The 21,885-nt window shown below is 37.0% G+C and overlaps 1 protein-coding gene across 6 annotated transcripts in view; it reads right to left on the bottom strand.

Annotated features, from left to right (window-relative positions):
* ANK3 (ankyrin 3) overlaps positions 1-21,885 on the bottom strand; it is a 336,335-nt gene that overhangs the window by 64,027 nt on the left and 250,423 nt on the right. For 3 of the 6 annotated variants that reach the window (XM_032595132.1, XM_030334419.1, XM_030334420.1), the window contains exons 28-31: positions 18,801-18,907; positions 16,813-16,845; positions 13,895-14,119; positions 10,948-11,102 (exon numbers count right to left, since the gene is read on the bottom strand). In XM_032595132.1, the coding sequence (XP_032451023.1) occupies positions 10,948-11,102; positions 13,895-14,119; positions 16,813-16,845; positions 18,801-18,907 (520 nt within the window). The remainder of the gene's footprint in view (positions 1-10,947; positions 11,103-13,894; positions 14,120-16,812; positions 16,846-18,800; positions 18,908-21,885) is intronic. The other 3 variants (XM_030334421.1, XM_030334422.1, XM_030334423.1) reach the window with 1 other exon arrangement.

Genomic DNA, 21,885 nt, shown 5'->3' with positions numbered 1-21,885 from the left:
CTGACTTGGTAGGCCAGGAGTGGAACCTGAAAAGCTGTTTTTCACAGTCAATTCAGGTGACTTTATGACTTGACATGTCTGGGAAGCAAAGTCTTAGACTTCACCCTATGTCTGTCCTTAAAGACTCAGAACCCAAATTGTGAAAAACATGACAATAGGATCTTATGAAAAACATTGCAAGGATGGTTCAATATGAGAAGAGGAGCTTATGAGGCAATAATATCCATTACTTTTTTTTTTTAAGTTTATTTATTTGAGAGAGAGAGAGAGAGAAAGAGAGAGAGAGAATGGGGGAGGAGCAGAGAGAGAGAATCCCAAGCAGGCTTTGAGTCGTCAGCGCAGAGCCCAATGTGGGACTTGAACCCACAAACTGTGAGATCATGACCTGAGCTGAAATCAGAGTCAGACGCTTAACCCACTGAGTCACCCAGGTGCACCTATCCATTAATTTACTAAACCACTCCATACCTATAGAATTAAAGGAGAAAATGACATAAAAATAAAGAGCTTCTTACCCTTCAGGGTGATTGATAGACTATGAAAAGACCCTAAAACCCCCTCTCTTTCTGTTTAATCTGTTACTAGTAAAGTTTTCTCTCTCTCTCTCTCTCTCTCTCTCTCTCACACACACACACACACACACACACACGATTAAGGGAAAAGAAAGAGATGAGTTCTGAAACAGGTAGCCTTGGTCAGGAGGAATGTTACAATTTACACTCACTGAATGTCTACTTTCTGGCAAGTCAGTTACTATTTGTCCCACAAAGCATTTGGTAAAGAGGGTGTGTGAAGTTCAAAGAGAATAAGTGACCTGTCCAAAATGACCTGTCTGCTTTAGAGCTTAGAACCTAGGTCTAGGAACAGGGTCAGGGAGAAGGGATGAAGTCACACAGACATGGACTTCAACCATGATTTAACACAATGTATTTGCAGATTACCTGGCACAGGGGTGGTAGCTGATAAATGGATGAGTAATGGACAGATATGCAGATACCCTGGTCCAGAAGGTGATGTCCCTTCTTGTTGGCTTGCTCTATGAGCAGAAAGCTCTGATTACAGTGGCACTTTCTGCTGTGCAATAAATGGAAACTAATGTTCTACAGTTTTCTTACTTCACTGATTACTGATAAATTTCTCAAGCACCTTGTAACTCAGTTTCTTTATTTGTAAAAGGTGGGACAGCTTTCTCTGTAACTGAGATTTTGCAACAGAGCAAGAAGAATCAAAAAATGCTTTGTGAATATAAATGGTTACGGAGATTATCATACAATGAAGCATAAATAACAGGAGTGAAATCATGTTCCCACTAAATGGGTTAATCTTAAAGCTTTCAAATGATCATCCTTGATTAGTTTTGCCTCACTCTTACATGCACATGATTAAATATCTAGATAAGTTGGTCAGATGGGACCATGATTCTTTTTCCTACACCAAATTTGTTTTCTGAAAGCTGTTTGTGAGTGTGGGGTCAGGTTTGACTATGAATAGTCTATAGAAGGAATACAACCTCAAGTTTTCACAAAGGATGATTTCTGTACCTAGAGTTTAATTTTTAGTCAGGTGAATATTCTGCTCAGCATGATCCTCTAAGAAAGGAGAATTTGATATGAGGTGTGGGGGAAAACTGAGGCCTACAATGTTAGATTTCAAAAGGGCAAGCTAGCCAGGATGGTTCTCTGGGAAGTCACTGGAGACAGCTGCCTTGGGCTCAAATCTAACTCTCCAACCAGCGAGCTTGGACTTTGGATAAGTTCCTGAACTCTGAGCCTTAATGTTCCCTGTCTATAAGACCAGGATAAGAAAAGCGTCCTCTGGGGTAGATATGACAAATAAATGATATAAAGCCACCAGCATAGTTCTGTTCATGTAATAATTCAAGCTACTTATTCTTTCCAAGGTCATACAGCTTTGGAATAGAGGAGAAACAGAAAACCAATCTGTGGCAGATCTAAGGTTGGATTAAACAACAACAACAACAACAACAACACATTATGTCTATATCTCTACGGTGTATGAATCTTAATTGCTCTCATTTTAATTTCATTCCAGTTTTCAAAATAAAGTTTCACTAATTACAAAGTATTAAATATAAGAATTTATAAATAAATTGGGAGAAATGAAGGAAATAAAAGACAAGTCTGTAACATTCAACTCTGGCTATAGAATATGTGGAACACCAGGGCACTTGTAATATATTCAGTCAAATCTTTCAGGAAATCATAGACGTTCATCTCCTCGGAATTCAAATTCAGCTTCATCTGAATATGTAACTTTTGTAATAAGTCTGTCCAAGAAGTTGCAGGGAAAAAAAACCCCAAATGATACAACTTGATCCTTCTTCCTCAATGTAAACATAATAGAAACCTCTCCAATTTTGTCCAACTTTTATTTTGAAATAATTATAAATTCATGGGAAATTGCAAAGATTACAGAGAGGTCCCATGTACAGGTACAATTTTAGAAATTTAACTCCTATTCTTATTCAGTTCCAGTATGCACTTTATATCTGTCTCGATCAGCATTATTTTACATCTTTGTGCAAGGTAAGGATCTTCTTTGTTATTCAGATTTGTACAATGCATTGAGAGCTAATGATGATTGTCTAGAAACAATGAATTATCTATTTGTTTTCCCCTCCAGTTTTAGCAATCCATACAATTTCTGACAATTATATTTTAAAATTATTTTTTGAAAACTAATTTCTAATCATTTTGTGTCCTTTCCCTCCCATGCAGACCACCTCTCCTCATTTGGTTGTGGCACCCCTTCCTTTAGAAAGTTGCTTTCTCTCTTGGGTATAGGTCACTGAATTATTAAGGAAATGTATCATCAAGAGTGGGGACATAGGCTTGGATACAAAGCATTTATTTTTCCATTCATTCAACAAGTTATGGTGTGGTGACAATACTGTGCCAAGAGCTGCTACATGCACTGGGAATATGGCTGTCAACAAGTCAAGCCAAGTCCCTGTCCACAGGGACTTTACCGTACATCATGGAAGATAGCAAAGTTCAAAGTTGCTTGTTATGGAAGAAGACAGGCCAGATGTTGTGGACATATTTACCAGGTGGATCTAACTTAGTCTGGGGTTTAGGGAAGGCTTTCTGGAAGAGAAGTTAGGGAGTGTTTGCTCATGCTGGAATAATCATTATAAGGGTTTCCTCCAGGATTGCAGAAACTTTATATTCTATGCATTGGCCTCTCTATGTATTTTTTCTAGGAAAATGTTCTTCCACATTTGCTTAGTTTTCCACTTATGTAAATAAAAAGGCATGGTTTTCAGGCAATTAGCTCCATTATGGCACTTTCTTCAACCCTTTGTTTAAACCATTACTACGATATGAAGGCAAAAAACAAATAATATAATCCCATGTTCAAAATCAGGATCATATATAATTCTTTAAAGCTGAACACCATAAATCAGTAACCCAGCATGTGCAGCAGATACAGAAGCACAACGAACTCCAAGGACCCTAGACCTGCTGTGTCTGGCACCCTGACCTCCATTCTCATCTGCACTAAAGGTCATAAAAGCTTGCACCCAATCTCTCAGCCTTGCTTCCCTGTCCTCAGAGGGCCAAGAGCCCCATTCTGTCTGACAAGTGGGTCAGAGTGTCTGACATCATTATTTTGACCTACTAATGTTTTATAAAAAGATGTAAATGCTGGCAAATCCATTTACACAGGCACATATAAGGCTCGGTGTGGTTAATGTTTATTCGGCTTGGCCCCATTCTCATTTCCCAGCTAGTTGGTTTGGGGTAGCTGTTCTATTTCCCTTCCTTTTGCACTAGGTATCAAGCAACTGATTTAAAATGAGTTTTATGGCAACAGGCTGAAGGGTTTAACTGATAGTATTTGGTGTGCTTTTTGTTTTTTGACACCCTAACATAATCTTCATTTGGTTAAGTTGTTTTTACTTTTTCCTCCAGAATTTTTCAAAATTGTTAACAGATTTGTCCAGCAGATGGTGCTGTGTACAACATAAAGCTACGTGTTCCACTTCTCAGCACTGGACGCTTCTACAATCTAACTTGATGCTTTAAGATTATGCTTTGTCTCATGCCTGATGAATTAAAAACGAGTTCATTTGAAATGAACCAAAGTAGCAATTTTTAACTGAAACATCTGCCTCTGTAATTATTGTTCGTATAGTTAGATAACAAAATTATGGAAAATTAGTTTTCTGTTACTTGACATTATAGTTATCAATTTCTCTTTCCTGCTTCAACTTACAGAAAAAAAGCGTAATTATTTTATCTAAAATGCATTATTTTAAACTTTCACTTGGTCTCATGGGAAAACAATGACAACAGGAAGGAAACATTTTCCTGGCATGATGGCATTGTTTGGAGAGCTTCAGCAACACTTTGGTCCAACACAGTGGTTGGGATTTTAAAATAATAGCATAATTCCTATATGTTCAAAGCATTCTTGTGATGCTTAGGTAGCAATGATTTTGATTTTAAAACCTAATAAATGTGTCTCTCCAAATCTATACATTGTCCAGAGAAGCACCATCTAAAAGAAATATAATGCAAACCACATTTGGAACTTTAAATTTCTTTATAGCCACCCTGGAAAATTAAAAAGGAACAGGTAAAATTAATTTTATTGGTGTCTTTTTTTTAAAGTAGGCTCCACACCCAACACAGAAGCCCAACATGGGGCTTGAACTCACGACCCTGAGATCAAGACGTAGGCTGAGAACAAGAGTCAGACACTTAAGCAACTAAGCCACCCAGGTGCCCCAATTTTAATAATATCTTTTATTTAGCCCAGTATATCCAAAACATTACCATTCCAACATGTAGCCAATGTAAAAATTATTAATGAGATATCGATTGGGGGGTTGCTCTGCACATCTGGTGTAGTTTACATTCACAGTACATCTCAATGTGCACTGGCCCCATTTCAAGTGTCCTGTAGCCATGTGTAACTAGTGGCAACCCTAGTGTCAGTGCCACACTAGAGCATTTCTCCAGCTCTTCAATTTTAAGACCTCCAAGGAGGAAGGATTCTTCTACTAGTGAATCCTCTCAGGTCCAGCAAAACCATAAACCGCAAAACACCCTTTGGGGTCTGACTTTAGAGGCAGAATTTTAAACATGTTTAATTGAACTTTGTGAGTTTAACTAAAGATTTTAAACAAACTTACAAAGTAGATTCAACCTGGTTCACTGTAAAGATGATGTTTTTGGTGGGGAGCAGAATGAATTTATTTTGTGTTTTCCAGTATCTTTTTCTCAGCAGAGAGAAAAAGTGCTAGGACAAGATCTGGGTCCGCCTCCAAAGAGGAAAGTCGCTTCTGCCACATGATATCTTATTGGTAACAGCAGGTTCTTCACACCCAGACCAACTGTCCTCTGTCATTCTAGCCTCTTACTTCAGTAGGGCTCTGCTAACACACCTGCTTCATTAGCATAACCATTGATGCTTGTGTCTCCAGGCTCCTAGTGGCAGAAATAAATCTTAATTCTACCACATTTTGCAATGACAGTTTTTCTTGAATCTACACCATATCCTTTTGAGTCATATAAGAACTAAGATGGTACCTTGATGAGTAATGCAAGATTTAAATAGCAGCTAACATTTAAGTAACATTTTTGTTTCACGCAAAACACTTTCATTGGCATCCTTCATTTGAGAATACAGAAAGGCAAAGGGGTATTATAGAAAAACAACCAAATTTGGGGTCAGAAGCCTGGACTTTAGAAGTCTAGATCTAGATCTATTTTCCTACCATTGCCTGACTGTGTAGTGGTGATGGAGAGAATGTCACCTTCATCAACCCTGACCAGGGCTTCAACTAGCCACGTGCAATTTGGAAAAGGGTGCCACTTAGGACAGACACCACCCTGCAGGTAAATGGCTTGGGAACATTAGTTAAGATTGCCTCTTTGTCCTGCAGGCCAGTGTCAGAGCAGATGTCTTGGCAAGGGGAAGAGGCAAGATTTCAGTTCCTACTTGCTCTCCTGCACAACTGTACACGGCAGCCGTGACAAATACTAACATTGATTGAGTGGTTCTTATGCATCAGACCTTGGATTAAGAACTTTACATATATTAGCTAGTCAGTTCCCCCTTAGCTCTCTATGAGGTATCCTCACTTTACAGATTTAAATGAAATTTTAGAAAGACTGAGTGCTTGGTTAGGATAACACAGCTAGGAAGTCAGCATGGGAATTGTGGTCTCTGTGATGTCCACAGATCCTGATCCTAACCACCATATTACACTAGGAAAATTATCCTCCTCCTTACACTTGTCTTTCTTTGGAGCTATTCTAACTACTCCATTTGTGCACTTGGAAAGGCTTTGCAAGTTTTGAAATATTACAGAACCATATCTAATCTTTATAATTGCATGATATAGTAAAAGTCAGTTATCAAAATATTGCCTAAGATGATTTTTAACATTTGGGTTTTAAGATTTTTCAGAGAATAAGGTGCAACAGGACTGGTTATAAAAATAGCATATAGATTAGTTACAGAGCAGAATTTATTTATGGAAAAGAGGGTAAAAAAGGAGACATTTATAATAAAACATGTAATACCAAGAGTCACTTGCCATGGATGACAGATAAGGCTTATTGTTATAAATTGGGGAAATTAATAAGTTAAAACAACAGGATGCTTTTTTCTTTTTCTTTAAGGAAGTCTTGAGTGATCTAGTCACTGGTTTATTTTCTGTACTATTGTTATGATGCTCATTAACAACTATCCAGGAATAAACAAAGAGGGGGTGGGGCAGAGGGAAGAAGGTAGAACACAATACGAAAACTTCTGCGCTCATGCTTCTTTTCTATGAGAACTTTGAATAGCTGGACCTTAGGGAAATAGAAGTGTTGGATTTTTTTTTTAAGAGATAGGATGATTTTGATTTTTGTCTGTTTTTAGAAGGGGGATGTTCCAGTATGAATGAAATGTCTTTGGGTACTAGAGAAGAGTGGTGATAAGTGGGGCTTAAGCTTGGTATGAAATCTGATTGAGTTTCAGCTATAAAATATGTATAGTACTTCCTTCATTATTGTTACTTTAAAACTTAATTCATGAAGAAAACCACTGTGCCTGGAGAATTTAGTCCTTATTTTTGCTGAAGTACCTCCAGTGCTAGAGTCTTTAAGCCTAGAAGTATTTACGTTTTCTTCTAATTGCCTAAAATAGAACCAAAGTTTAACTGGTCTTTAAAAATGCAACACGGGGCGCCTGGGTGGCGCAGTCGGTTGAGCGTCCGACTTCAGCCAGGTCACGATCTCGCGGTCTGTGAGTTCGAGCCCCGCGTCGGGCTCTGGGCTGATGGCTCAGAGCCTGGAGCCTGTTTCCGATTCTGTGTCTCCCTCTCTCTCTGCCCCTCCCCCGTTCATGCTCTGTCTCTCTCTGTCCCAAAAATAAATAAACGTTGAAAAAAAAAATTTAAAAATGTAACAAAGAAACTCTATCTACTATTTCCAAGATAACACACAGAATCCAGGACAGAGGGCTAATATCATCATTTCTTGACATATGTCCTGAGTATGGAAGCTCGAGGGGCATAATTTCTAAGCAAAGATATGACTAATTCCAATTTAAAACTGGTTTAATAAAAACAAAATGAAGATAATCAGCATGAAACCATGGAAATCCATTCCATAAATAATCCTTAAAAATTGAAAAAAAATTGCGGGTGCCCCAAAAACTGGTGGCTCAGTCAGTTAAGTGTCTGACTCTTGGGTTCAGCTCAAGTCATGACCTCACAGTTCATGATTTCGAGCCCTGTGTCAGGGCCTCCTTGGGATCCTCTCTCTCTGCGCCTCCCCTGCTGTCTCTTTCTCTCTCTCAAAATAAATAAATAAACTTAACAAAAAAGAATCTACTAATTTTTTTTTTCAAAAATTCTACCTGTGCCTGGTAGGATGGACATATTATAATCTATACTCAAAAATGAAGGAGACTATATTAGAATATTCAGTGTTTTTGCTAGAACTACAATGTCCAATGAGGTAGCGAGTGGCCACATGTGGCTATCTGAAATTAATTAAAGAAAATTAAATATTACCTTCCTCAACTGTACGAGTCATATTTCAAGTACTCCGGAGTCACATGTGACTAGTGATTACTCTTGGACAGCCCATGTATAGAGTATTTCCATCATCGTATAAATCATCACCTACTAGGCAGTACTGTTTTAGAATGTTCAGTATTCTTCCTAGAAATTATTCTAGGAAATTATTCTAATTTCTCAGAAATTTCCTCAAAGTAAATGCTCCCCTTTAATTTTCTTCTCCTGTAGATTAACAGTAATGATATTTGGGGTAGAAGAAATAGACCAATGAGAACTTTTCCTCCAGCTAGCTACATATTTTGAGAAGTTCCTCCTTCTGCCCCTTACCAGCAAGGGGGGAAAACCTAAATCAGCATTGTGCCTGACACTGGGGGTTCAAAGGTGATTAAGACATGTACCCTGCCTTCAAGAGGTTACAGTATCAAGGTAGGTATCTAAAAAGAAAGAAAGAAAGAAAGAAAGAAAGAAAGAAAGAAAGAAAGAAAGAAAGAAAGAAAGAAATACAAAGAGAGAAAGAAAAGAAACAAACTCCTTGTGTAGGAGACGCTACACGTTACAAACTAATAATCTACATTGGCATTTAAGAAATACTAGATACATGAAAATATTTACATACTTTATTTTCCTTAAAATAACCACCCTCTCTGGATAACCCATTTTTCTTATTCTCTCCATTTTTGAATCCTGAATCATCTATATTCTTTTACTATTTTCAAAATGCTAATTCAATTCATTCTCTTAAGATGTATTCTTTTTAAAATTTTTATTTGTGTTTCCTTATCAATTTCCTTAGAAGAGAATGACTAGGTAATAAAAATTAGAAATCATAATTACCACTGCATGTTCCTATCAGAGATTATTTGAATTTATAGCTGATATATGATATAAATATCAGTATCATATGTAAACATTTAATATATGCTCATTTAAGATGATTATTCTCCTGAACCTTAAATCTAGAGGTTGGTAGGAATTTTCCTGTTTACATTTATTTTCTTCTCCACAGGGCACACATTTCTAAAATAAGTGGGATATGGTTAAATCTTTGAAAACAAGATAGAACCAGATTTCTAACCCCAGCGCTGCTACTTAGTTTGGGTAATATTAGGTAAGTGACTTGACTTGTCTGAACTTCTGTTCCCTCATCTATAAAGGGTGATTAAAGGGGTACGTGGGTGGCTCAGTTGGTTAAGTGTCTGACTTCAGTTCAGATCATGATCTCAGGGTTCATGGGTTTGAGCCCTGTGTTGGGCTCTGTGCTGACAGCTCAGAGCCTGGAGCCTACTTCAGATTTTGTGTCTCCCTTTCTCTCTGCCCCTCTCCCGCTCACACTCTGACTCTCCCTCTCTCTCAAAAATACACATTACAAAAATAAAAGAATAATAAACAGTAAATAAATGTTCAAAGAAAAATTTTTTAAAAGTGTGATTAAAACTACCTACTTTATAGTACTATACTTTTTTTTAAATTTTCATACAGAAAGGAATTTATCACTCTCTCACAAATGCTAGAAACTCAACAATTACTAATTTCCTCCTACCCTGCTGTAAAAACATCTTTAAATTCTTGGTTGGCAGTGATGAACTGTGTCTTTTACAGAACCTTTGATAGGACGATTTTTTTCTATAGAATGAATAGTGACAACAGCTGATATTTATTGAGGACTTACTATGTGACAAAGGCTGTATTTCATAAGTGCTTCACAGAATTATTTTTTCCCAGTAACAGCCCTATGAAGTAAGGAAGGTATCTCCATTTTGCAGAAGTCAAAGAGGCTCACAGGGACCAAAGAACTTGACCATGGTCATCCCTCAAACACCCGAGTCGTTCTAGCGCCTTTGTCGTCACTCTGAAACCAGAAGACTGTGCTGGGTGCATTCCAAAAGCCAGTGAGTTAAATGCTAGGACAGCGAATTTTATGGCAGGTGAACTATATCTCCAATAAAGCTATTCTTTAAAACAATTGCTGAATTTGTACTGATTAGGGAGTCAGTATAAAGATTAGTCAGGCTCAGTCGGTTTAGCGTCTGACTGGCTCAGGTCATGATTTCACAGTTCATGAGTTTGAGACCCACATCAGGTTCTTCACTGACAGTGCAGAGCTTGCTTGGGATTCTCTCTCTCTCTCCCCCTCTCTCCCGCTAGCTTGCTCTAAATAAATAAATAAATAAATAAATAAACAAACAAACTTAAAAAAATTAGAGTCGTTCTGTGATGCATTTGGCCTCTAGTTGTTTTTCACCCCTTTAAAGGAAAACTCTGCATCAAGTACCTACTCTCAAAACAAGTCCATTCCCAATGTCTACTAAGAAAACCTGCTTTGTTCTAAGGGTCAGAGAGCTGAAGAAGGTGTGTATGGGAAGTGACACACTCGGCTATGTGCCCTACTAGGTCACAGAATACGACACAGACTCCAATAATTAGTCTTGCAACTTATTATTGCCCAACAGAAGTTAAAAATTCACGAAGAATGTTGACATAATCGGGGAGAAGATGGAGACACAAGAAAGGATCCAGAAATAATAACTCCGAAAGTAAAATGTGAACATATTTTCTTAAAAATGTCCTGCATGCTTTGCATACCTTCCACTATTATTTTCCCTCCTCCTGACACATTTTTCATTTAGAAAAATTTCTCAGGTTTTGGAAAGATTAATATATCTCATTGAAGATGGAAAGAATCATCAAGTGGTATTTGTACATTAGTGTTATGAAAACAAAAGGCTGTTGGATTGACTGGAACTTCATGCCTTGGATACAGATAAGAGCACTAAACGCTGAGGAACCGGACCCCAAGCTCAGGATGCAGACATGTGAGGTTCAGGTGCAGTTAACTCTGGTGTCGTCATGCCTTTGATTTCTACCTGCAGACATTGACAGAAACCAGGACTTGTCACCATTACCTTCATCCATGCCATTGAGTAATTCGGTTAAGTCTTCATTTTTACTGTCAAACTGATGCTCCTTCCATGTTTCACCATTTTCACTTCGAAGAACAATGAGTTCTCTCTCCTTTCCTCTCATGGACCCAAAGTGAGGGATTTCCACTATGACAGGGCTGGAAAAGAAATCCACATTATTTTGGTATCAAAATGAAATATGTTTATAGTATCATACTTAAAAAAAAGTTTCATTAACAGTATTCATTTGAAAATCAGAGGTGCCACTAAGGTTGGGAATGATTTCAAAGCTGCAGAATCATTTGCTAATAAATAATATATCAGAAGCCTGATAACATGCCATCATTCATTCATTCACAAACAATTCATAAGGGCCTATCATATGTTAGGCATTTGATTTAATATGGGAGAAAATATTCAGCACATATAAACAGGAATTTTGAATCAAGGAATTGAAAGATTAAAACAGACCATAAGGAAGTTGGTCCATTTTTAAAAACACAATAGGTATATCATATTATACAAAAAGCTAATGATTTAAAAGGACACAGTCATTTCTTTGAAAAAGAAATTCTATAGATTTCCTATTTTGAAAGATCACAGGTGTTTGTCCCTTCGCAAGCAAACAGTTGACATAACAATTCACTCCCTCCAACAGTGACTTTCCATGACTTTTAATGGCCTGTATGGTTAAGGCAGTTTTCTCTGATGTTTAATTTGTGAGATGGTTGTGGGCAGCTTAATTTCCTAACACTATAATAACCTGCACAGAAATATTTAAACTTTCTGAGAAAGCACTTGCTGGTTTGAAATTGTAATCTAATGATATATTAAATTTTGACAGTGTCCTTTTGCAGAAGAATGTATAAGAATGGCTGCAAATTGAAGACAGCCAATCAAGCACAGGAATCATTTTGTTAAATTTTAAAATAGGATAAATGGCTAAAAAGGATGAATGGAAGTAAGCAGACCACAATCACACACAGTTTATGTAGTTGGATTGTGCAGCTTTATTTTATGACATTTAGTAGACAGTATCATTATTCTCCTACAGAGGTTGTATGTAACCTCACCTCTTACCCTACACGTTTATGTGCATGTCACAACAGAAGATACGGGTTCAGATAGGTAAGAGCATAAAAAGGGCTAGTTGTTGTAATGATCCAATAACATGAATATGTATGAACATTTCATTTATCACAAAAGCATTCTCTTAAAATAGGATGATAAATATGATCATTTTACTTTTGACAAAATAATTAGAATTAATTCAAATTAAGGATTTCAACATTTTTTAATAATGCCTTTATTTTTTTGGTAGATAAAAACAAAATCAACTACTCCTAAGAGTGTTAATAATTTCAAGAGTTAAGATATTTACCATAGTTTTTAACCACATCTGATTTGACTTTTGTTTTTTTTGAGAACTAGATACAATCTTTGCAGGTTAATGTATCAGATACTGTCTCTGTAAATATTTGAGGAATGTGGCTTTGTGTAGGACATTGAACAACACTGGAGAGAAGGTATGAACCAGGGCCTCTGACCAAGGTGAAAGCCAAGCATAAGTTTTCATAACAGGTTTCTTCATGCAGACTGCCAAGGCAAATCCCCCAACCAGACAGACAAGCAAACAAACAACAGATACCAACACATTTCAGCTTCAACAAAACAAAACAAGACAATTTAATAACTGTAGTAGAACATTCTATCTGCTGCCTATTTGGCTTGCTTTAAATATCTTCTAGCCCCAACATTTATCAAAATCAGTTTACTTATTGAGGACTTTTCTTTCTCAAAGACCATGAAGATTACTTAGTATGCATAAGTATGTACTTTGAAGAAAATGTAACTCTAGACACATACATATATATATATATATATATATATATATATACATACACATATATATATTCACACACATATATATCATTTACAGCAAATGTTGATTCAAAGCCTGCAAATACTTTCTCTTACACTGGGTTAAAATTAGATTGTCAGTCTGTCTTAAAAACTACCATATTCAGTTGAAACATTTCAAATTAAAGAAAGGTTTACAAAAGCACAAAGTTACGAAGCAGAATGCTTGCAGGAAATTCCACATGCCGGAGAAGCACAAGATAGGTAGCGATGCTACATTAAGTCAAGCCACTATGATTTTTGTTTCTTTCAGTGACACACATCAACTGAAAGCATTAAAAACTGAAAAAATAAAAAGAAACTTAAGACAAGAATAAGACCATGGGTGTGACAGAAAAAAATTGAAAATGGAGAAAGAATTGTAGACATTCTGAATCTTGTCTATAAAGATCCTACCCAATAAATTTTGTTCCTTGAGGCCCAAGCTGCAGGATTCGGCTAACCAAACTCTCACCCTCATTTACAGGGGGAGGATTGGTAGGAAGATGCAGTTTACTGAATAACATCCATGCAGCAGGAAGAGAAACGAGAAGGGGAAATTGTGAACAAACTGTCCGTCACGACAGAGCCTGCCTGATTTGCACCCAAGTGCCACCTCAGGAAAAGAATTTATTTTTCCTTTTTGTAAAATATCATTATCACAATGGATTATGTCCCTACAAATTATCTCTTAAAAAGGCATGTACCCATAGTAGCCAGTTATTCATATAATTCCAACATCTGTATTTTTTCTTAAGAATGGTGCCTTGACTTCTACAGGGGCTGCTGGGGTTCCGTGCACTCACTGAGCAGAGAACATGCTTCTTGGTTAGTAAAAGCTTTGACCAGCAAACTGAGTTAAGGAAGTATCAGCCTACTCGCTTTTCACAGAATTACACAGCTTTGTGACCTTTGACGCTACACGAGAGGTGTACTCAATCAAAATGGTCCGACTATGCCGTCTTAATAGTTAACTACTTGAGTTAAAAAGGGCAAAGAAAATCAAATATAACATACAAGGGCCAAGATAAAAATTGACAAAATCACTTACCCTAAAAATTGTGCCCCTGCAGGACCCATTTCTACCAGCCTACTGGCTAATCCCTCTCCTTCCACCATGGGGGGTGGGTTGGCCAGTTTATGTCTCTTTACCAATCGGCAGGTGATTCGGGTGGGGGCCGTACACTTGCGCGGGGGGATGATGATTCTCATCCCGTGGTGACGGCTCCCTCTCATGGAGCCTCCTCTTGCATCCACCATAAAGCTAACCAGAAACCTGTAGGGAGAAGACCAGAGGCCAAATCAAGGATACATATAAACCATCTTCACAGCAGGTTTTGAAATTAAATGTTAAGGTTTAAAACGACAGACAATGTGGCTATCATTTCCTCTCTTTAGAAATAAACTGGAAGTAAATACAGTGGAGTCACACCAAACATGCATTTAACTTGTGAATTGGGCAAAAAGGGAAACATGACAACTTATTATTGGTGGGACGTGGCCTCCTAGTAGAAGCCAACCACTTTGTCAGATGCTCCGATTGAGGAACAGTGAATGGTTCAAAGCTGTAACAAAAACTGTTGTGCATTTAAAAACCCAAACCCAGGCTGCCATATGTGGCCTCTGCAGATGGCTTATGCTGTATTCAAAGGTCATTTTAACCACTATAAGTGGTTTTAGCCATATGCTCACTATGGACTCTCACTCCCTGACAAGTCAGATGAAACTCCACGGTATGTCTTAACATGTACAACTCCTAAAATAAATATGTACGTATTTAATCATACCAGTCTAATTTGCACTATCACAAAGCAGAATATAAGAACAAAAGCAGATGCCTAGTTCTGCCAAGGCAATTTTGATGGAAAGGGATTTAATCCTTTCAGCATAAATTTGACTTTAAAACTGTTGAAAATAACCTATACTTGAGTATTTACACAGCCATACAAAACTAGTAACCTAGACTTTTTAGAAGATGTCTCTAAATTATATATTATAATTCTGTCATTGGCCTTTACATTAAAGCTAATGAAGAAAAAAATATTTGTTTGCATGTAGATATGAAAATATAGAGAAACTTATAGTATCTCATCTGGGTAATAGCATATTGCAATTCTTGATTCCTTTCACATGCTCATGAAGAGTCGTCCCCAAATCTCTGGTGTCATAAAGCACTCTGGTAACATAAACCAGTGAATCCGACTCATGGAAGAGTGGTGATCAGACAGGAGAACACTATGCCCCTGTGCATTCCAACTTCCACATATGAAAATATGCTTATTACTGCAACAGCAATAAATGTTGATAATGAGAAAATTGTTTGAATACCTATAGTATTGAGGGTGGTGGTGGAAAATCCCATCCATCAAAAATCTTCTACTAAAATGTAGTTCATCTAAATAGAGTTCTAACATCTTGCAAATAGATTTTAGGACCTTGCATGGAGGTGCTAACTGGGGACTTGATCTTGGAAGAGTAACCTCTTCCTCAAAGCAACTGACCTGCCATCCCCATGGAAAAAGGCAATAGCATGGTGATCATTTCCCAGGCAATCAGATGTCCAGGACCAATTCTGGTCATCAGTGAGATAGAATCAACTTCATACCTTTCTGCTTATTTTGGATTTAGCCATTTTCCTCTGGGTTATGTTTTGTGTGTGCGTGTGTGTAACATTAGATCTACTTTGAGAGGTTGGAACCCCTGTAATGTTCAAAGTAAGAGGGGAAGAGACTAACCCCTCTAAAACAAAACACAATACACACCTTTCACGTCAAAGACAAAGACACTTATCTACTTGTGCAAGTGTCCACATGAATTGCCTCGGGTGCTAAATGACAAGGCTCACTTGAAACTGCTCTGGGGAGCCTACATTGTCTTGTCTTGGACACACACATATTTAATAACTATCTTTACTCAGTAATGAAGATAATAGGGCAAATTTATAAAGAAGCCTAAGACAAAATCTTATCTTTCCCAGCATTCAGTAGTGAAAATCAACTTGTGATTGGGAATACTAGCAACAGAATGAATTAAAAATGATTCGAGGTCAACTCTGGGTTTGAAAATGTGGTTGTATTAGCACATATAAACACAGAGTGTTTACACTTGGAGGGCAGTGTTTGCCTTGGCAACAAAGAGCTGATCTCAATAATATAGATAGTAATTTGGATCAGACCTGCCTTGTTTGCTGCTTGACCTGCAGGGCTGAGCACTGTTCCTAAATACAGTAAGCACACAATACATGTTTACTGAATGACCCATTGAACAAAAACTATTTTGTTAGAGGTGCTTTGGAACCGCCTAGTTCAGATGCGGTTACTAACACTAAAAATATATCTATATGAAAAAGATATATATAAAACACTTGTAGGTGAGCAATATGAGGGTAGTTTAAGAAGGTCATCAGTGTCAATATAAAAATATCCAAACTACAAAGAATATCAGACACAAATGGAAAAAAACAAAACAAAACATGTCTTAGAAGATTTTAACGACAAATTAGAAGAAGCTCTTTCTCTGGATTCTGCGTAGCACCCAGTGCCTAGTTGGTACTCATTAGCAGTAATTTATTATTCTAAGGTTTTCAACTTTATAGAGCCAATAGACTGAGGAAAGGAGAGAATAAATATTAAGCAGGGTAAAGGTCCTGTTATTCAATAACATCATGAATTGTTTTCCAAACTCATTCTTTACATATTCTATGCAAAATAAAATTTCATGCAATACAACTCATAGAAACAAATCAAAAGGTGATGTTTAATCATATCTTTTGTATCTTATTAATACTTAAACTAAAGCAGTAATTCTACAAATAATCCTAAAACTAACACATGAATGTTTCTAGTTGTAAGAACAGCAGGATGACAAAAGCTGATACACTACAGACACTGACACATCTAACTGTGGGAAAACGTCACATAAATTAAAAATACAAAAAAGGATGGTTCACATAAAGGACACAGTTATCACCTTGAATCATACTGAGGAAGTGGAGAAGAATAGCTGCAAAATAATTTAGAAAGCAAATGGGAGAAATTAATGGAAGATAATTAGAAGCAAGCAACAGAAAATGTCAATGATAAGCAAAGGAAAAATAAAAACTGTCAGAAAATGAAACCAAGGCATTTGGCATTTGTGGGACAACCTGGAAAAACATTCGCCTTCAGTGGCTATAGAAGCTACTCCCTAAGACCTGATAGCAATAGTGAACCATTTCCAAGTGTATACCAAGTCTATATTTTCCTTTTCAAATAAGCCCACGCCAGCTGCCATTACTTTTGCTTTCCTGGACATGTCTATTGCCTTCAATAAATTCAAGAGGAAGGAGAGAGAATTTGCATAGTCAAATATTTCATCATCTCCAATGTACAGGAAAGTTCACCTCTGATTTTATTATTCTATGTTCCCTCAATTTCTCATTTGAAGTTCCAACTATCATTTGAAGCAAAGCACAAAAGCAAAGCACGAAAGTTTCCTAAATGACACACTTCTTTCCTATGTAGAGAAAACGCTGGCTCTAGGTCTTTGTAACATGGTGGGCATTCACCAAGCTTGATACTAAGAACCTCTTCAACATGTGGCTCACTGAATGTATCCTAAGTATGTCAGTTTCCTTACCAACTGACTGTTTTTTGGTTTTCTAAGTTGAGACCCGTTAAACATCTAACATCAATGATGTAACTATTTTAAGCAATTAAAAATTATTACTCCATAATTAAAGTATTTTGTAATTGAGTTAAAGAGATGTAATGTTAATTAGTCAAAGAATATGTATGTGTAGTTTATAGTTTACAAAGTACTTTCATGTCAATTACTTCCATTTGAATGATACTGCAATTATTTGTGCTATAAGCCACAATTCTGTAGGATACTTTAACCTGCAGCATTACTCTAAGTCTGACTTTTCATCTGCAAAATGGGGATAGTGGTAAAACTTATCTCACAGTGTCATTTTAAGGTTCAAAAAAATATTAAGTAAGATAATACATGTAAAACATTTAACACAATGCCAGGCACATAAAAAGGTAAAGCTATTACAATTTATTTTAATTAAAAGCAGCAGAAAATAATTCATATAACACATATAGCATTTCAGAAATGTTAATTACTGTTAACTAATTTAATTCCAAATTACTCTGTCCTTGTCCTGGATCACAACTAATTTATGGCCTAAATGCCAAATTTAGAGGTGAAAATACCTTGAAATTTTCGTCATCTCAATGATTTCTATTCCATTTGTGTGACATCAACTATCCCAAGTTTTAATTACTGACAGGTGAAGAATCCCATATGTAAATATGCACTGATTATCAATTCAGTAGTTAGAGCAGGCTACCTTGTAAACCGCCCACCTCTAATTCTGCTACCAGTGGGGCAGCGGTAAGGAGCCTGTTCAATGTGGTTTTTACCACAGCATTTCTGGGGTACACACATTGGTACATTCACTTCTTTTCTTTTAAAACTTAATTTCTTTTCTTCTAATTGTAATTTAATAAGACTTAATCATAATTTTATTTCAGGAGTGCAGGAGGTACCAAAGTGGTCTGAAGATTTCAGGTGTTTCATCATGTGAAGCAAAGCACAAGAGCAGTCAGCAAGGGATGAACAGAAATACCTCCATATATAACTTTCCATTAGAAAGGAAAATCAGACACTCAGAAATAAAACTTTATCTGAATAAAGTAAAATTAAGGGAAATGACTAGATTTACCAATACTTTAATTATTTTCCTTTCCAACAGTGTTTTTTTCTCAACAAAAAACAGGTATAGCAATTTGCTCAGAAAAGAACATTTACAAATGATTTACAAATATATATGACATATACTCACTAATGAAGTCTTTTAGAAGAACAATATTTCATACATATAAAGCTTGTCAATATGAATTTATAAATACAAATAACAAATGTAATGTTCATTTAATGGGATAAAGGAAAGTGACTTTTAGATTACTTACCCAGAATGAACAGGACTTGAGACAAGATTGACATTGTCTAAGGTATCTGCAGCCCAGCTATAATGTCTAAGAGAATCTGAATCAAATTCTCTTGTAAATGTTAGATGCTGCAAAATAAAATGATATAAGGCATCAATAACTCACATAAGACACTGGTTTCTCTGTACCTACAAAATATACCTGTATGTCTCTGTAAGTTCAGATAGTCAAAATAAATTTGTACTTACTCCTCTATAGGTCTACATTGAAGTTTCAAGAATAGAAAACAAAGTTTATTGATAAGTTGTTTTACTTTAACCTTTTTTAAAAAAATGTTTAATCTTCATTTTTGAGAGAGAGAGAGAGCGCGAGAGCGAGCTCGAGTGGGGGAGGGGTAGAGAGGGAGACACAGAATCTGAAACAGGCTCCAGGCTCTGAGTGTTAGCACAGAGCCCGATGTGGGGCTCCAACCCACAAACTGCAAGATCATTACCTGAGAAGAGGTCAGACGCTTAACTGACTGAGCCACCCAGGTGCCTCTGAGTCTTTTTTTCTATACATACCACTTCATGAGTTTAAAAGAAACACATTTTTTCATGTTTATTTATTTATTTTGAGAGAAAGAGAGACAGTGGGTGCCTGCAGGGGGAAGGAGCAGAGAGAGAGGGAGAGAAAGAATTCCAAGCAAGCTTCAGGCTGTCAGCGCAGAGCCCAATGCAGGGCTCAATCTCATGAACCAAGAGATCATGACCTGAGCTGAAATCAAGAGTTGGATGCTTAACTGACTGAGCCACCCAGGTGCCCTGTTTTATTTCAGTCTTCTAGGACAGCATCTTCAGTAACTGACATGGCAAAAGAAATATCACAGAAGTAACGCTAACCATGATTTCAGCTACTTGAACACATCTCCAAGTTCATCTTACAATTATAAACTTCTTTCCCATGTCTCAAAAAAAAAAAAAAAAACCCACCTTGCTGACTTCTGTTTCCAAGTGGGGCAGAGTAGCTAGTGGAAGCCTACTGCTGCTGCAAGCACACCTGGTAAGTATGCAGATGGGCTCTGAACGCCATGGACAAAAGGCACAGAGAACAAGGGGAGCTGCCCTGCAGAGAGGGGAAGGGCTCGAAGACCCCTGTGGGCTTTTTGTTGCCATGATTAACTTGGATGCATTCGTCAATTATCAGTGCAGATAGAATTTGGGCTTTGTACCTGCAGGGGCCACTACTGGGGCCTAGAAAAACCAAGGGAGTTTTGGTGGAGATCTGGGTGGCCTTAAGCGTGCCACAGATTTCTGTGCAGAACATTTGCTGAATTCTGGGACTGTGCAGAACAGGAAGCTAGAAACCTAACCAGAAAATCACTAAAAGGCACAGTGTTGCTTCTTGGCAGTTTCATGAAAAAAAGATTTAGAAGTTTGGGACTTCTCAGGGGAGAGGATCACACAAAATTTTCACTTAAGGACCCTGAAGGGCCAGGGACAAAGCAGAGGTAGTCCAAGTTTACCAGGGAGGCGAACAATTTTGCCTCATTTCAGCAAAACCTCGACTGGATTGAAATGATCAGCTACCACCCTATTTGTCTAGCAGAGGGAGGGTGCACACTTTATGGAGAATTACATCATCATCAGGTGTGTCCTGTCTACAACTTTTTATATATCATGTCCAGCATGGCCAGAGCACATGAAAAAAAACAAAATAAAACAGATACCATAAACAGACTCCCAGGTCATCCTACATTTTGAAGTAAGCAAATAAGAACTTTACAACAGCTTTAATTAGTATGTTGAAAAAAATGAAGGAAAAAACAGAGGAAAGAAATGAAAAGGTGGATAAGTTAACAAGGCACTGGAATTACATAAGAAAGAATCAAATGGGCATTTGATCACGTCTAAATACAATGCCAGTTCTTGACTAGGCACAATAGAAAACAGGGTCAGATAATTGGAAGTGTAGATGGAAAAATGTACAAAAGAAAGGATTTAAAAACAGAATGGAAAACACAGAAAATAGTATGAGACATGTGGAACCCAGTGAAAGGTTTTAACATGTGCAATTGGACTCTCAGAAGAGAAAAAGGCAGAAGCTGTATTTGAGGAGAGAACAGCCTTCTTTTACTGGTCTCCAAGACAGATAGGGACAGAGCCTCAGGCAGAAAATGGGAATCTTTTCTGGGATTTCCCAGTGACTTAGGAATCAGTGGGAATTGGGATTTCCTAGTGAAATGTCTCTGGCTTATTACTTCAGTAGATCATGGATGAAAAGCCTTTCTGCTCCCGTGCAGAGAGCTTCCCATGAGCTTAGTAGTGAGCAAACAGCCAAGAGTCACTAGACAGTTGTGAAGTGTATAATATGAGGAATAAGATAAACAAATAAACAAACAGAACAAAAGCAAATCAGAAGAAACTGAGGCATTTCAGTGAGAAGAAAACTTAAAATTTTTCATTAATATCCAGAGAGGAGATCTTTTTATACTTATAAAGCAATAAAACACTAAAAACAAACAAAAAACTCAGAGAAAAAATAACTCATAGAAAGTAACAAATACGATAGCATTAAAGTTGAAAAAATATCTAGAAGTTAGGGGGAGATTTTCAAATGTAGAAAATAGGAGAGCATACAAGAAAGCAGAGGATTATTTCAGGAATTCCAAACCCATTTCTTTTCTCCAAAAAAAAAAAAAAAAAAAAAAAAAAAAAAAAAAAAAAAGAGAGAGAGAGAGAGAGAGAAAAAAGTTTTAGAAAGAAAAAAACAGTGAAATAGAGAAGAAATCAAAGAAATAATTCAAGAAACTTCCCCAAAGCAGAAGACCTGAGTTCCCAAAGTAAAACAATCCACTTGAATGACCAGCATTATGAATATAAACCGACTATAGCACATCATCATGAAATTTTAGAATCTGGAGACAAAGAAAGAGCCTACAAATTTAGAGAGGAAAAGTGATCACACATGGCAGACTTCCACCAGTCTTTTAATAGGAAAAACTGAAGTTAAAGGCAATGGAGCAGTTCCTTCAGCGTCCTGAAAGGAAATGATATTCAACCCAGAATTCTAAAACCAGGCAAAAAAAGGTACGGAAATAGAATTAAGATATCTTCAGAAATATACC

Source organism: Lynx canadensis, chromosome D2, assembly GCF_007474595.2.
Source record: "Lynx canadensis isolate LIC74 chromosome D2, mLynCan4.pri.v2, whole genome shotgun sequence".
Lineage (NCBI taxonomy): Eukaryota > Metazoa > Chordata > Mammalia > Carnivora > Felidae > Lynx > Lynx canadensis.
This window is presented reverse-complemented; position numbering and strand designations above follow the sequence as displayed.